The following is a 17,118-nucleotide window of genomic DNA, read 5'->3' on the forward strand; positions in this document are numbered from 1 at the left end:
TAATAGCGTTTCAATCGGTGACGTCACTCGCTCTGAGACCTTGAAGTAGTTGTTCCCCTTGCTATGCAAGGGCCACGGCTTTGTGGAGCGATGGGTAACGATGCTTTGTGGGAGGCAGTTGTTGATGTGTGCAGAGGGTCCCTGGTTTGAGCCCAGGTAGGGGCGAGGAGAGGGACGGAAGCTATACTGTTACACAAGGAGGCGTGAGTGAACATGAAATCACATAACTAGCCATTTCTGGACAACTACGACCTCACCACACTACGTCCAAAATGGCCCTAGTGCTCTATGGGCCCTTGTCAAAAGTAGTGCACTATATAGGGAATAGAATGCTATTTGAGACGCAGGCCCACTGGGTCCCTAGGAATCCAGAGAAGGGCCAATTGTTAAGCAACGTCAATGCAACCCCCGCAAACCATCTGGAGCACATTTTGTACAGAGGAAGATAGTAACGGAACAGACTCAAGCATATTCCCCATTCACAGGAAAAGGATGTACGAATGAAGGAGAAGGGATCGTACGTATTTTACAATATGTTTGAGATCAAATCACATTTTATTTGTCACATACACGTGTATAGTAGATGTTATTGCGGGTGTAGTGAAATGCTTGTGTTTCTAGCTCCAACAGTGCAGTAATATCTAACAAGTAATATCTAACAATATACACAATCTAAAGTAAAGAAATTGAATTAAGAATATATAAATATTTGGATGAGCAATGTCAGAGCAGCATAGACTAAGATACAGTAGAATAGGACAGAATAAGATGCTGGAATAGAACGGTTCCTTTCTGGGTAACAGATTAGTTCAACAACTACATAACTGAGCACATACAGTATGTCCTGTTGTTTCCTGTGAGGTCTTGATTGTCAACATGACACTCAACACTGAAGAGGGTCTTGTTTTGAAAACATCCTTCCTAATTCCCTTTAGTAATCACTGAAATAACACATCTACGGTAAATTGTCTGAGGCTATCACCACTCCACTTATGATATCACTGGTTACTCCAAGCCAAGGAATGGAGGATGGAAGGAAGCGTGGATTGTGTAGTAGTTGGAAATGTCCCAAGTGTTTACCCGTGACAGGTCCCGCAGTACTAACTGTCACCACTAGAGGAGGTGTATTTGACGGTGACGGCTGTGTTTGGTGCTGTGTTTACATCTGCGTGCTGTTGACGTGGAAGAGACACAGAAGAAAGATGGCGGCGCCCTCTGCAGAGCAGCAGAACGGCCAAAGTGATGAATCTGATCTACAAAGCCCCATATCGACAAATGATGAAGACTCCGAAACAGGATCGGGGGATGGAGCACTCCCCGACTACGTTGTCGACTTGATAGAGAAAGAAATCGGAGTGGATCTGAAGTCGCTGAAGAAAGTTAGCGCGCTCCTGGAGAAACTGACAGCGGAAAACAAGTTGCTGGAGGAGCAGGTAGCTAGAAAGCGCGTTGTTAACTTCATGTTGCACACTCAAATCAGCTTTCAATGCTGTATCAATTATTGCATGAAAAATAATAGAATCGTTAATAATGCGAATATTATTCTGCCCCTTGACTGCAGCTAGTTAATGTAAGTAATACAAACATGATCTATCCAACTAGCTAACCTTTGCTAGCTAGTTTAAGGGCGTGCATTTCCCTTGCTGACAGGTCTTCCTCCACCCACCTTCTCAGGTTCTGACGGTGTCCAGTTCGGTGCCGCTGCGGGTGTCAGCAGCGCTGTCTGCAGCCGAGGAGTCCCGTGTGTCTCTGGAAGGTTTGCTACAGCAGGAGAGGGTCCTGTCCAACACCCTGATACAGCACCTGCAGGGCGCCCAGCCCTGGGCAGACAGCCTGGGACGGCCCCTGGAACAGCTGGACAACATAGAGAAACACATGAAATACCTGCAGTGTCTGTCACGCATTGAAGAACTCAGGTGAGCAACAGTATTATTATTTTCCTATTCTTGTAGTTGGACAATATATTTGACAGTATTCAAAGATAGGAACCTGATTGGAATACACACACACAAAATGGTATCCTACTGTATGTTAAGGTGTTCTGCTAACTGTCGGTCTCTCCTCCCACAGTGACAGCATCCAGCAGTGTCTGATGACCAACAGTATATGGGAGGCAGTGGTGGCGGTGGGCAGCATGGCCAGTCTAGATGTGGGCCTAAAGCAGTCTGGCTGCTCTCATCTCCAGGCCTTCCTCAGAGAGACACTATGCTTCTGGCACAAGATCATTATGGACAGACTTGCTGGGTATGTATGTATGAATGGGTCAGACGGGGCAGGCAGTGTGTTGTGTTAGCGTGCCGGGCCGGGCCGGGCCGGAGCAGAAGGACTGGAGATGGAGAACTCTGTGTTAGTTATTAGGATCTCTATTTAGATCAGTGGTCAGCAACCCTGGTCCTGGAGAGCAACCGGCCATGCAGGCCTTTGTTCCAGCCTGGCACTAACCCATCTAAATCAGTCTAAATGATTAGTTGACCAGGTGTATTTGTGTTGGGCCAGAACAAGTAAGACACACCCAGTAGCTCTCCAGGACCGGGCTTGGTGATTCACAGTTATTATGATGATCCAAAGTCAAGCTACGTCAGACCTGAATGGGATTTTTAACTCCTCCTCTGTCTGGCAGTGATTTTGAGGAGTTGCTGATCCAGCTCCACTGGCCGTTCATCTCTCCTCCCACCCAGTCTCTCTCCCCCCCTGCCAACGCTCAGGAGCTCCACAGCCAGCTGGAGCTACTGGTGGCCCAGCTCCTGTCTCTACAGACCTCGTATCCTTCACCCTAATATAGTGTTATCAGTGTCGAAGACATACACACTACCATTATCGTCTGTTATACATACGCTGTTATAGACACTACTAGGTTATAGACACTACTAGGTTATAGACAGGACTGGGTTATAGACAGGACTGGGTTATAGACACTACTAGGTTATAGACAATACTAGGTTATAGACAGGACTGGGTTATAGACACTACTAGGTTATAGACACTACTAGGTTATAGACAGGACTGGGTTATAGACACTACTAGGTTATAGACACTACTAGGTTATAGACAAGACTGGGTTATAGACAGGACTGGGTTATAGACACTACTAGGTTATAGACAAGACTGGGTTATAGACACTACTAGGTTATAGACACTACTAGGTTATAGACACTACTAGGTTATAGACAGGACTGGGTTATAGACACTACTAGGTTATAGACAGGACTGGGTTATAGACACTACTAGGTTATAGACAGGACTGGGTTATAGACACTACTAGGTTATAGACACTACTAGGTTATAGACACTACTAGGTTATAGACAGGACTGGGTTATAGACACTACTAGGTTATAGACAGGACTGGGTTATAGACAGGACTGGGTTATAGACAGGACTGGGTTATAGACACTACTAGGTTATAGACAGGACTGGGTTATAGACAGGACTGGGTTATAGACAGGACTAGGTTATAGACAGGACTGGGTTATAGACACTACTAGGTTATAGACACTACTAGGTTATAGACAGGACTGGGTTATAGACAGGACTGGGTTATAGACACTACTAGGTTATAGACAGGACCGGGTTATAGACACTACTAGGTTATAGACAGGACCGGGTTATAGACACTACTAGGTTATAGACAGGACTGGGTTATAGACAGGACTGGGTTATAGACACTACTAGGTTATAGACACTACTAGGTTATAGACAGGACTGGGTTATAGACAGGACTAGGTTATAGACAGGACTGGGTTATAGACACTACTAGGTTATAGACAGGACTGGGTTATAGACAGGACTGGGTTATAGACACTACTAGGTTATAGACACTACTAGGTTATAGACACTACTAGGTTATAGACAGGACTGGGTTATAGACACTACTAGGTTATAGACAGGACTGGGTTATAGACAGGACTGGGTTATAGACAGGACTGGGTTATAGACAGGACTGGGTTATAGACAGGACTAGGTTATAGACACTACTAGGTTATAGACACTACTGGGTTATAGACACTACTAGGTTATAGACAGGACTGGGTTATAGACAGGACTGGGTTATAGACACTACTAGGTTATAGACAGGACTGGGTTATAGACACTACTAGGTTATAGACACTACTAGGTTATAGACACTACTAGGTTATAGACACTACTAGGTTATAGACACTACTAGGTTATAGACAGGACTGGGTTATAGACAGGACTGGGTTATAGACAGGACTAGGTTATAGACAGGACTGGGTTATAGACAGGACTGGGTTATAGACACTACTAGGTTATAGACAGGACTGGGTTATAGACAGGACTGGGTTATAGACACAGTGCATTATATACACTCTGCACACTTCTTCATACACTAGCTTCATTCTTCATACATTCCCAGTCACAGATATACTGTTCCCCACACACTTCCTAAGATATTGACTGATATTGATGTTATCGTTTTACATTGAGACATTGTACTGAGATGAATACCTGGCCAGTTTCTTTAACCTGTTTCTCAGTGATGATCTCATATCAGAGAAGCCACCCTCTGTGTCCCGTGTAGGGTTGCCCCCGACGACACCCCTGTCTCTTCCTGTCCAGATCATGTTGCTTCCTCTGAGCAAGAGGTTTCGATACCACTTCACTGGAAACCGTCAGACCAACTCACTCAACAAGGTTAGAGCAACACACACACACACACACACACACACACACACACACACACACACACACACACACACACACACACACACACACACACACACACACACACACACACACACAGAGAGCATGTCTCAAACACACACAGACAGAGAGACTGTGACAATAACAAGAACCTCCATCTCTGTCTCCATGCAGCCTGAGTGGTTCCTGACCCAGGTCCTGATGTGGATGGGTAACAGCTCCAACTTCATGGAGGAGAAGATCCAGCCCATTCTGGACAGAAATGGAGCTAACGTCAACGCCAAGGTTAGAGGATCAGCCGCTAAATGATCATCTAGAATCCTGACTTCATGTGCCATTGAAGTATTTGTTCACCCCCAAGATTCAAAGCAGTCTGAAGTCAAGCTGAGTCCATTGCAGTCATCTGTCAATCATAGCAGCTCTTGATGTCCACAGTCATATGAGAGGATATAAGCATATATATATGAATATAATAATATATATTGGTTACAGCTATTGAAGTACCTCATGTCATCCCTCCCGTCCCCACCAGGTGGAGCTGTGTCGCGGTCTACTCACCCTGGCCCAGGAGAAGCTAGCGTCAGATGCTCCTCGGCTGCTCTACGACGACGCTCTCTTCTGCCACCTGGTGGATGAGATCCTGCAGTTCGAGAGGGAGTTGCGCACCAGCCACTCCTACCCCAGCACCCTGCCCGGAGTGCTGCATGTACTGCTGGAGGAGGTCGTGCTGCAGAAGTGGCTCACTGTGGAGAGGAAGAGTGAGTGAGAGAGAGGCAGCAGTGGAGCATCTCTCATCGTTCCCTGCTCTTTCCCCTTGGCCCTAACCCTCCAATTTCCACAGATCTGAAGGGGCTGGATAGGTATAAGCGGTGTACTGGCAGAGCTTCCGCCATATAGCTTCTACCTTACAGATCTGCAAACATTGAAGGGTTTGGGTGAAGGGAAGGGGTAGGAAGCCATTTGGGACTGACAAAGAGATTGATTTTATGTGGGATTTTACTCTGTTAGACTCCGTTTATGTCAGTGTATGTGATTTAGTGAATGTGTGATGTGTGCTCATCCCAACTGTGTGTCTCTCTGTAGTGGCGATAGAGAAGGTGGATGCCATGCTGTCTGCTGAGGGGGCTTGGAGCTCCCAGTACAAAGACATCAGTGACATGGACGAACTCAAGGCTCCAGACTGCGCTGAGACCTTCATGACCTTACTGCTGGTCATCACTGGTAGGATTATTAACTACTTTATCACTTTATCACTGTCTGTCTGTCTGTCTGTCTGTCTGTCTGTCTGTCTGTCTGTCTGTCTGTCTGTCTGTCTGTCTGTCTGTCTGTCTGTCTCTCTCTGTGTCTGTCTGTCTGTGTGTGTGTGTGTGTGTGTGTGTGTGTGTGTGTCTTGGTGGTGGTCACCGCTCATCCCTCTGTTTGTCGTAGAGGGACGACCTGCTGTTGGGGCAGCCTCTGACTTACTTCTCTCTCTCTGTCCCCTTCTCTCCCTCCCTCTCTCTGCTTTCCCTTTCTCCCCCCTCCACCTCCCTCTATCATCCTTCTCCCCTGCTCCTCTCTCTCCCCCTCAATCTCTAATGCTCCCCCTCCCAGACCGCTACCGTGCCCTCCCCTGCCCTCGTGCCCAGCTGCGTTTCCTGGCGCTACAGAGAGAGCTGGTGGACGACTTCCGTATCCGCCTCACCCAGGTGATGAAGGAAGAGTCCCGTAACCCGCTGGGCGCTAGATACTGTGCTATTCTCAACGCTGCCAACTACATCTCCACCGTGCTGGGGGACTGGGGAGACAACGTGGTACGTGGCCCCTCGGAGTCATCACACTGTTGCTATACAAAACATATTGATGCAGTAGTAGCTAAGATGGGGAGAGTCCAGAACAGACTATGGGAGGCGCACAGTACTACATAGAGCCATGACTACATGAACTCTATTCCACATCAGGTAACTGACGCAAGCAGTAAAATTACATTTAAAAAACAGATTAAAAAACACCTTATGGAACAGCGGGGACTGTGAAGCAACACAAACATTGACACACACACACACACACACACACACACACACACACACACACACACACACACACACACACACACACACACACACACACACACACAAACATATGCACTATACATACACATGGATTTAGTACTGTAGATATGTGGTAGTGGTGGAGCAGGGGTCTGAGGGCACACAGTGTGTTGTGAAATCTGTGAGTGTATTGCAATGTTTTAAAATTGTATAAACTGCCTTCATTTTGCTGGACCCCAGGAAGAGTAGCTGCTGCCTTGGCAGCATCTAATGGTGATCCATAACAAATACAAAAATACTTCTCCACATACTGCCCGACTGTCTGTCTGCCTGTCTGTCAGTCTGTCTGACTGTACATGTGTTGTCAGTTCAGAAGTAGTATGCACATCCAATAATTCTCCAGGTTAAGGGGACAGAAAAAACCACATCACACTTTCACTCTGCTGTATGGTCCCTCCTTTTGCTGCACCGCTCCAGAGGTCTTCTTCAAGGCTGTTCAATTGACTTTGCTCTCTCCTCCTCTCTTCTTCCTCAGTTCTTCCTGCAGCTGCAGCAGTCAGCTGTGGCCCTGGGGGAGGAGGAGCTGTTGGGGCCGCTGGGGGTCACTGAGTCCGGCCGTCTGGCCTCTCTGGAGGGGTCTCTGTTTGAGGGGCTCCTGGGGCTGCTGGAGAGGCTGAGAGGAGACATGCTGGGCAGGTTACTGGAGGCTGTCATGAGGGATGTACAGAAGAAGGCCCAGCCCTACTGCAGGGACAGGTCAGTGGAGACACTCTTCGCTTAGAGGAAGGGTTCTTTCTGTTGAATCTAGTTCCTCTCAAGATGTAGTCCTATTTTTGGAGTTTTAAACACTAGGCGCCCACTGTCGCCTTGCTTTGCTTGGTGTTTAGGCCCAGGCTGATTGTAAGCACTTTGTGACAAATGTCTTTGTCCTGTAACACGCCTGGACAGTAGGAATGAAATGTGATTTCTTGAAAGAATCTGGTAGAGCTCAGATCATCACCTACAGCCACCATATACCCAATTGAACAACAAAATGTTGGAGTGAACAAAATGTTAAAAAGTAGAATGACACTAACGTGTATCCTTCTCCTCCCAGGTGGCTGTCTCTGCCGTCCCAGTGTGACCAGGCCACCATGTCCCTGTCCAGTTTAGCCTGTCCTCTGATGCTCTGTCTCAGGGACCACCTGCTCCAGCTGCAGCAGATGCTGTGTCTGCCTCTCTTCCAGATGGGCTGGCAGGACCTGGCTGAGAGGCTGGACCTCTTCCTCTACCAGAATGTGAGTCACACTGCTGGTCTGCTACAATTGGAATTAATCAGATAGTTGACTTAATTAAATATTTTAACTTTTAGTGATTTTGCAGATACTACTGTCTGGAGTGACTTAAAAGAAGGTAATTAGATTGTCACACATCATTAGACACATCTGTTCTCAAATACATGAAAAGTACAATGGCTACTGACTAATTGTAATGATAAAATACAGACATAAGAAATAGGATGAAGCAGTAGAGAATGTATTTTGGGGGGTAAATCACATCTCTATTAACTTCTGGAGCTGCTACCTGTCTCCCTCAGGTGATTCTGTATAACCACTTCAACGAGGGGGGTGCAGCCCAGCTCCAATTCGACATGACAAGAAACCTCTTCCCTCTGTTTGGACACTACTGCAAGAGGCCTGAGAACTTCTTCAAACAGTGAGTGGGCCATTTCATACAATGGCAATTCTGCTGACAATATCACCTGGAAACATTGTCCACTGTACCATAATCTTTAGAAGAGACCTACAGTTTGTTTGTAGTTCCTTAGGTTATTAAATGTCCTGCACAGGGGTTGAATTCCTTGTCAAATAATTTCTAGGTAAAAATGATTGGTCATGTCTCCCTCTCTCAGTGTGAAGGAGGCCTGCGTCATCCTGTGTCTGAATGTGGGCTCAGCTCTTCTTCTACGAGACGTCCTGAGGCAGGCTGAGGAGGAACCAGGGACCCCGGAGGGCAAGCAGCCCAGCCCTGTGTCAGCCCTCAACGAGCTGGGGGTCTACCGCCTGGCCCCCTGCGACGTCCTCATCCTGCTCAACCTCAGGGCCTCCTGGCCGGGAAAGTGAGGGGAGATAGGAGGAGGAACAGTAGCCTGGTCCCACATGTGTTTTTGACAACTCCTATGGTCTTTGTGATGCCGATTGGCCATAGGAGTTGAGCAAGGCAGCACTAACAGATCTGTGACCAGGCTAGGACGGGCTTCAGCTGGCAAAGAACAACCACTACCAATGAACTACACCGTATCCCAGAAACCTGGAATAGACCGCTCTCATTCCTGAATACTCCTGTCCTATCCCGTTTAATCACAGTTTTGTTTACTTTGCCGATCCTCTGTCTACAAGCTCAGCACTTGTTCCATATCAACTCACCACTCCTGGCCTAGACGCAGGAGAGAGACCTCGACTGGAGACTGATGGATGTGTTTACATCAACTGCTCATGTAGATGACATTATTTGTCTATTGACTGACAGCCCAGACTTCTGTCTTCTGGTGGAGGAGATCTAGTAGTACCACCACGTTACATGGTGTGGAAGGGTATTTCAGGAGGTCCCCTTCTCACTTCCTGACAGGGACTGTTGTCTTTAACCAGACGAGAGATAGGAGACCTTAACACTGCTGTTTTAAGCAGTCCAGTGCATTTGATAACAACAACAGCCCTGTCTGTCACATTAGCTTATTTAATGTCATATACATTTGTAAAGAAGTGAGAAATAAAAACGTTTAAATCCCGGAAATGTAATTTATGTCAGTAACTGCCTTTTTGACAACAAATCATGTACGTTCATGCTAATGTATTTCAGAGTGAAAGATTCTGATGAAGTCACTCCAGTGAGATAAGTGGGCCTCAGCAGCCTGCCTAGGTACAGTATGCCATAGAAACAGAAGCAGTGTTGGAGACACTGAGGTATAATGAGCGCTAGAGACTGCATCTATATGTCCGACTGTTTAAGGTAATCTACTGACATTCATGACCAGGTTTCATCCGGTTTATACGGACCAACATCACATGTGCACTAGCACTTAGTGCGCAAAGGAAGTAGCGATTACGTCATCTGAAAAAACAGCAGACATTGGATGAATATTAACATGTTAATGGACTTGTTTGATATTGCAGGTGACTGCTGACTGACTGATCTACAAATCACCTTGCATCATAAATAACGACTCATTATTTGTAGGTCAGTCAGTCACAATTGACCTATGATACATCACGTTTTGATGCTCTCCAACAGGACAACTGTCTTCAGCTGTGAGCACTGGGGGGAAATAATTCAAATAATTAAATGGCTGTTTTGTGCACAAAGGTTATGACTAAAGTGTCTTATTAGGAATTTTCCAATCTGACTTTTTTCTATGTGGCCGTCTATGGAAATGGGCTTTCTGGGCCGGGTGTCAGTTAAACTGCAGTGCCGAAGCAAAACTGTAGGAGCAGTTGAAACAATGCTTCAAGACCAGAACCCTGGTCCCTTTAGCTGGAGAACATCAAATCCATGATGCATTGTGGGTAAATGGTGACTGACTGATCTCCAAATAATAATCAGTAGTTAAATATGATCCAAGGTCGAACAAGCCCATTATCTCTAGAAAGGGCCGTCTGGTAAACTCATGGATCGGTAGGGCGACACCACTGAGGTATAAAGAACGGCGCGACACTCATTTTCTGTTAATTCGGCGCCATCTTCTGGACACCAAAATCATTAGTGGTCTGCAATCATCTAGTCTGGTCTGATGCTGTTTCCGGTTTGTGCCTGCACGCCGATTTTGTGATCTACGGTGGAGCTACGTTTGTGTTTTCCAAATAAACCCGGCGGATTTGAACGAGTCTTTTGTTGTCACCATGTCCACTGCCCTCGAGAGCTACATCAACCGTATCCTTTGAACTAAATTATTTCTGGTACAGTCACTGAATGGGACTTTTGCTGATGAATCGCGTGATTATTGATGCGTGGGTGCTTTGGCCTGCTAGATTGAGCTTTGCTAGCAATAGCATCACATATGGGTTTTTAGTAGAATGACATGTAACTGTGCGCTAGTTAGATAAAATATAATAGAAATGATTTTGGAAGCCAAACATAGGTACATGTTCATCCAAATGTGTTATTTAAGCAATAAGGCCCGAGGAGGTGTGGTATATGGCCAATATACCACGGCTATGGGCTGTTCTTTAGCACGACTCAAAGCTGAGTGCCTGAATACAGCCCTTGGCTGTGGTATATTGGCAATATACCACAAACCCCCGAGGTGCCTTATTGCTATTATAAACTGTTTACAAATGTAATTAGAACAGTAAAAATACATGTTTTGTCATACCTGTGGTATACTGTCTGATATACAACGGCTTTCAGCTAATCAGCATTCAGGGCTTGAACCACCAAGTTTATAATAGCAAGCTAACTATGGATTTGTCGTGCAAGCTCAACAGTATTGCTGCATGTGCAGCTTCTCATGAAATAGCAGCCTGGTCTCATATGCCTTGATTGGGGCGGCAGGTAGCCTGGTGGTTAGAGCGTTGGACTAGAAAGGTTGCAAGATCGAATCCCTGAGCTGACAAGGTAAAAACCTGTCGTTCTGCCCCTGAACAAGGCAGTTAACCCACTGTTCCTAGGCCGTCTTTGAAATAAGAATTTGTGTTTAACTGACTTGCCTAGTTCAATAAAGGTAAAATAAAATGCTCAATGGGTGACATGTCTGAGTATGTAGGCCATTTTCAGCTACCAGGAATTGTGTACAGGTCCTTGCGACATGGGGCCGTGCATTATCATGCGAAAACAGATGAATGGCACGACAATGGGCCTCAGGATTTTGTCACGGTATCTCTATGCATTCAAATTGCCATCGATAAAATGCAGTTGTGTTCGTTGGCCGTAGCTAATGTCTGCCCATACCATAACCCCACCATGGGGCCCTCTGTTCACAACGTTGACATCAGCAAACCACTCACCGACACAATGCCATACACATGGTCTGTGGTAAGAAGTACTGCCAAATTCTCTAAAATTACATTATGGTAGAGAAATTAACATTCAATTCTCTGGGAACAGCCCTGGTGGACATTCCTTCAGTCAGCATGCCAATTGCACACTCCCTCAAAACTTGAGAAATCTGTGGCATTGTGACAAAATTGCACATTTTGGTGACCTTTTAGGGGCACCTGTGTAATGATCGTGCTGTGTTATCAGCTTCTTGATATGCCTATCTTGTAAAGTGGATGAATTCTCTTGACAAAAGAGAGATGCTCACTTAACAGGAATGTAAACAAATTTGTGCAAAACATTTGAGGGAAATACACTTTTTGTGTGTATGGAACATTTCTGGGATCTTTTATTTCAGCTCGTAAAACATGGGACCAACACTTTACATGTGTTTTTGTTCAGTGTATGTACCACACAGAATGCACTGCAACTGCCTCTGCAACGCAATGTTGCAAGGCAAGCCCAGCGTTTCATTGGAAATGAATGTACCAAAACGCATTGAAGCTGTCGGTCTGATCGAGGTGATAGACTAGACGTAATATAGTAAGTGTAAATCCTGGGCACTCAAATGAGTATATATGTTACGTTTAGTATGGTTACATAAGATAGAACGTTACTCAATAAGTAAAAACTAAAGTAGGGTGGTTGGTCGGGCGTATAACGCGAACGTCTAGCAACCCAAAAGTTGTAAGAATCTCATCACGGACAACTTAAACATTTTAGCTAATTTGGCAACTACTTACTCTTTTTTTTATCTAATTTGCATGTTAGCCACAACAAATTGGAATTAGTATCGTATCATACTTTTAAAAATGTTAATTTAACCTTTATTTAGCTAGGCAAATCAGTTAAGAACAAATTCTTATTTTCAATAACGGCCTAGGAACAGTGGGTTAACTGCCTTGTTCAGGAACAGAACGACAGATGTTTACCTTGTCAGCTCGGGGATTCGATCTTGCAACCTTTTGGTTAATAGTCCTACACTCTAACCACTAGGCTACCTGCCACCCATGGATGGATGAAGGACATCCACAAATTAATTACATACCATACGAAATGTAATTTATACAAATTATGAGCGTCACGGATTTACATTTACTATGTTACGTCTACCCCTGAGACCAGGCTGGAAATAGTGTTCCAAATGTCTTCCTTAGCTGTTGTGTTCCAGGTACAGTGGCCATCGTTACATCTGACGGGCGGATGATAGTGGTATGTCTCTAGCTACTTCACTGCCGTACTTGGCTCCAGATCTGTGCGTCTGAATGGTTTTGACTGGACCATAAACCTGATTTTGTGCGTCTACTGTTTTGATTGGACCGTTGATCTGATTGTGTGTGTACTGTTTTGATTGGACCGTTGATCTGACTGTGTGTGTACTGTTTTGATTGGACCGTTGATGTGATTGTGTGTTCAGGGCACCCTGAAGGGCTTTGACCAGACCATCAACCTGATTCTGGATGAGAGTCATGAGCGTGTGTTCAGTTCTTCTCAGGGCGTGGAGCAGGTGGTCCTGGGACTATACATCGTCAGAGGAGACAACGTGTAAGTATCATGTCGACCTCTGGCGGAACTCTCACCTTTCACCCAAACGACCCCTTATGACCTCTCCCTCTCACTGCGCCCGTTCACTTCCCATCAAGGACTTGGATTGGTGAAGAGACTGAGTGTCGACAACATTTCTGAAACCGTGAGGGGAATGAACACTTTAACTGGCCACTGTGGATAGGGGGGGGAGCAGACTTCAACACACAGTAGTACACCCAGGCCCAACTGCTCTCCTCTGTTTTGCAGAGCTGTTATTGGGGAGATTGACGAGGACACAGATTCTTCGCTGGACCTGGGGAACATCCGCGCTGAACCCCTTAACTCTATAGTCCACTGACCTCTCACGCTGACCCCTCAACTCTGGTGTGCTGACCCCTACACCTGAGTGATTGTGTGTGAAAGAGAAAGATAGAAATAGAGTAGTGTTTCAATTTTCACCACCTACTCAGCAATAACTGATGTCCCTGTCTGAAGAGCACAGTTTATCTTCCCCCATGAAGGACCCAGGGGACTAATAATAGGATGTTGATGCATTTGTGGTGATATTTTTTAATAAAGTGTGTTTTGTTTAACATGAAGTGTGTGTTGTTACTCCACAACAACAGTGTGAGTGAGAGGGAGTAAAGGGCTATTATAAACTGGGTGGTTTGAGTCCTGAATGCTGATTGGCTGACAGCCGTGGTATATCAGATATACCATGGGTATGACAAAACATTTATTTTTACTACTCTAATTACGTTGGTAACCAGTTAATAATAGCAATTGCGTTGTGTGTAAGAACAGCCCTTAGCCGTGAGTATATTGGACATATACCACACCCCCTCGTGCCTTATTGCTTAAATATACAGTACCTTCAGAAAGCATTCATTCATACCTCTTGACTTATTCTACATTTTGTGTTACAGCCTGAATTCAAAATGGATTAAATATGTTTTTTTTCTCAACCATCTACACACAATACCCCATAATAACAAAGTGAAAACATGTTTTTTGGAAATGTTTGCAAATGTATTGAAAATGAAATCTAGAAATATCTAATTTATACAACTATTCACACTCCTTTGCTCTGATGCTCCACATTGATCTCAGGTGCATCCATTTTCCTTTGATCATCCTTGAGATGTCACAACTTGATTGGAGTTGACCTTTGGCAAATTCAATTGTTTGGACATAATTTTGAAAGAAACAAATCAAATGTTATTTGTCACATACACATGGTTAGCAGATGTTAATGTGAGTGTAGCGAAATGCTTGTGCTTCAAGTTCCGACTATGCAGTAATATCTAACAAGTAATCTAACAAATTCACAACAACTACCATATACACACACATGTAAAGGGATGAATACAATATGTACATATAAATATATGGATGAGTGATGGCCGTGCGACATAGGCAAGATGCAGTAGATGGTATAGAATACAGTATATACATATGAGATGAGTAATGTAGGATATGTAAACATGATTAAAGTGGCGTTATTTAAAGTGACTAGTGATACCTTTAAATCCATTTATTTAAGTGGCCAGAGATTTGAGTCTGTATGTAGGCAGCAGCCTCTCTATGCTAGTGATGGCTGTTTAACAGTCTGATGGCCTTGAGATAGAAGCTGTTTTTCAGTCTCCCGGTCCCAGCTTTTATGCACCTGTACTGACCTCGCCTTCTGGATGATAGTGGGGTGAACAGAAAGTGGCTCGGGTGGTTGTTGTCCTTGATTAACCTTTTGGCCTTCCTGTGACATCGGGTGCTGTAGGTGCCTCGGGAAAGACGTATTCCTGGTCATAATGATGGGAAGTTGACATCGGGTGCTGCAGGGAAAGACGTATTCCTGGTCGTAATGATGGTAGGTTGACATCGGGTGCTGTTGGTGTCTCGGGAAAGACGTATTCCTGGTCATAATGATGGGAAGTTGACATCGGGTGCTGTAGGGAAAGACGTATTCCTGGTCGTAATGATGGGAAGTTGACATCGGGTGCTGTAGGGAAAGACGTATTCCTGGTCATAATGATGGGAAGTTGACATCGGGTGCTGTAGGGAAAGACGTATTCCTGGTCGTAATGATGGGAAGTTGACATCGGGTGCTGTAGGGAAAGACGTATTCCTGGTCATAATGATGGGAAGTTGACATCGGGTGCTGTAGGGAAAGACGTATTCCTGGTCGTAATGATGGGAAGTTGACATCGGGTGCTGTAGGGAAAGACGTATTCCCGGTCGTAATGATGGGAAGTTGACATCGGGTGCTGTAGGGAAAGACGTATTCCTGGTCGTAATGATGGTAAGTTGACATCACTTTTATATCCAACAGTTCGTCCCGGCTGTATGTAATAACACTTGAGATTTTCTGGGCTAACAATGTAAGAAATAATACATACAAAAACAAATAACTGCATAGTTTTCTAAGGACCTGAAGCGAGGCGACCATCTGTTGGCGACATCTCAATACTTGTCTACATAAGGTCACACAGTTGACAGTGCATGTCAGAGCAGAAACTATACCATGAAGTCCAAGGACCTGTCTGTAGATCTCTGAGATAGAACTGTGATGGGCCATATATCAAGAGTGTGAAAGTTTCCTAGAGCACAGTGGTCTCCATCATTGGGAAATTGAAAAAATATGAAACTACCCAGACTGCCTCGAGCTGGCCGTCTGACCAAACCGGGCAAGAATGACCTTGGTCAGGAAACTGACCGAGAACCCAATGACCACTCTGGCAGAACTAAAGAGTTCCTTGGCTAAGATGGGAGAACCTGCCAGAAGGACAAGTCTCTACAGGACCACCCATCTGGGCTTTATGGGAGTGGCCAGATGGAAACCACTCCAGAGAAAAGGCACACCTTAAAGTAAAAGTCAATCTGGGACAACTCAAATTAGTATAACATTGGTATGGTTACATAAGACAGGTTACTTTAGGCAAAAACAAAAGTGGGGTGGGTGGGTGGCTGTATAACACAAACGTCTTGAATCTTATCACGGACAATTTTAGCTAATTAGCAACTTTGTAACTACTTTTTAGCTACGTTGCTACTAGTTAGAAAGTTAGTTACCCCTTCCCCTAAACTTAACGTGGTTCGTCTGCAGACGTAAAAACTCTTGTGAAATGTAAAGGGGTTCAAAAGTCGTTTATTTACTCAAAGGTGGAGTCGGTGTTGTGGAAATAGTCGGTCAATCATATTTCACAAATACCGGAGCATGTGAGTTCAAACAGACTTTTATTACCATATAACAAAAGCCGAGCTGGTTCAAAGATAACAACTGCCTTCCAGTCTTGGCACACAAGTTTTATACATGATTCCTCCTTACGTCACACTCATAGTAACTCCTCTTAATGACTCCTCCCCTCTGGCATTTAGCCACCGTTATCTTATTGCCTTGCACTACGTTTAGTTTGGTTTTATATTAGGGCATGGAACCCGTAGAGCCACAGAAATAGACAGACCTGTTCTCGACTAAGACAGGTACATACATGTAGGACCCTAGCTACAGGAGGATGGGCTCATTGTAATAGCTGGAATGGAATTCATGGAATGGTATCAAACATATGGAAACCATGTTTGACTCCGTTCCAATCATTCCATTCCAGCCATTACAATGAGCCCATCCTCCTATTGCTCCTCCCACCAAACTCCACTGAGCAATTCAATGTTAGCGCCCAAAGTGTCTTCAGTCATACAGAAACACTCTGGTCCTGGTTAGCGGTGGTAGGAATGGTTTGGTCCGAAGTCGGCCTGGTGTTGGTCATCAGGGTAGGCAAGGATTTGTTCAGGGTAGGCAATGATTTGTTCAGGGTAGGCTTGTCTTGGTTCAGGGTAGGCGAGGTTTGTATGTGCGTAGGCCTGGTTTGGTTCAGGATAGGCATGGTTTTGGTCAGG

General features: G+C 45.1%; 2 protein-coding genes across 2 annotated transcripts; both read left to right on the forward strand.

Moving 5' to 3' along the window:
- Positions 1 to 945: 945 nt before the first annotated feature.
- Positions 946 to 9,467, forward strand: rint1 (RAD50 interactor 1). Its single transcript, XM_071331955.1, has 13 exons — positions 946 to 1,433; positions 1,675 to 1,916; positions 2,071 to 2,244; positions 2,621 to 2,761; positions 4,495 to 4,651; positions 4,835 to 4,945; positions 5,193 to 5,418; positions 5,744 to 5,881; positions 6,254 to 6,453; positions 7,226 to 7,446; positions 7,787 to 7,967; positions 8,267 to 8,385; positions 8,582 to 9,467. The coding sequence occupies exons 1-13, from the start codon at positions 993 to 995 to the stop codon at positions 8,790 to 8,792; spliced, it is 2,562 nt and encodes an 853-aa protein (XP_071188056.1). The 5' UTR covers positions 946 to 992; the 3' UTR covers positions 8,793 to 9,467.
- A 719-nt stretch (positions 9,468 to 10,186) lies between these two features.
- Positions 10,187 to 13,820, forward strand: lsm8 (LSM8 homolog, U6 small nuclear RNA associated). Its single transcript, XM_071331973.1, has 4 exons — positions 10,187 to 10,596; positions 12,872 to 12,912; positions 13,118 to 13,245; positions 13,495 to 13,820. The coding sequence occupies exons 1-4, from the start codon at positions 10,566 to 10,568 to the stop codon at positions 13,583 to 13,585; spliced, it is 291 nt and encodes a 96-aa protein (XP_071188074.1). The 5' UTR covers positions 10,187 to 10,565; the 3' UTR covers positions 13,586 to 13,820.
- The last annotated feature ends 3,298 nt before the right edge of the window (positions 13,821 to 17,118 follow it).

Source organism: Salvelinus alpinus, chromosome 11, assembly GCF_045679555.1.
Source record: "Salvelinus alpinus chromosome 11, SLU_Salpinus.1, whole genome shotgun sequence".
NCBI lineage: Eukaryota > Metazoa > Chordata > Actinopteri > Salmoniformes > Salmonidae > Salvelinus > Salvelinus alpinus.

Coding starts and splice junctions, on each gene's coding strand:
- lsm8 (XM_071331973.1), top strand. CDS start 10,566: ATGTCCACTGCCCTCGAGAGCTACATCAACC. Junction 10,597..12,871: donor CCTCGAGAGCTACATCAACC/GTATCCTTTGAA, acceptor GTTGTGTTCCAG/GTACAGTGGCCATCGTTACA. Junction 13,246..13,494: donor ATCGTCAGAGGAGACAACGT/GTAAGTATCATG, acceptor TCTGTTTTGCAG/AGCTGTTATTGGGGAGATTG.
- rint1 (XM_071331955.1), top strand. CDS start 993: ATGATATCACTGGTTACTCCAAGCCAAGGAATGGAGGATGGAAGGAAG. Junction 7,968..8,266: donor ACCTCTTCCTCTACCAGAAT/GTGAGTCACACT, acceptor TGTCTCCCTCAG/GTGATTCTGTATAACCACTT. Junction 8,386..8,581: donor CCTGAGAACTTCTTCAAACA/GTGAGTGGGCCA, acceptor TCCCTCTCTCAG/TGTGAAGGAGGCCTGCGTCA.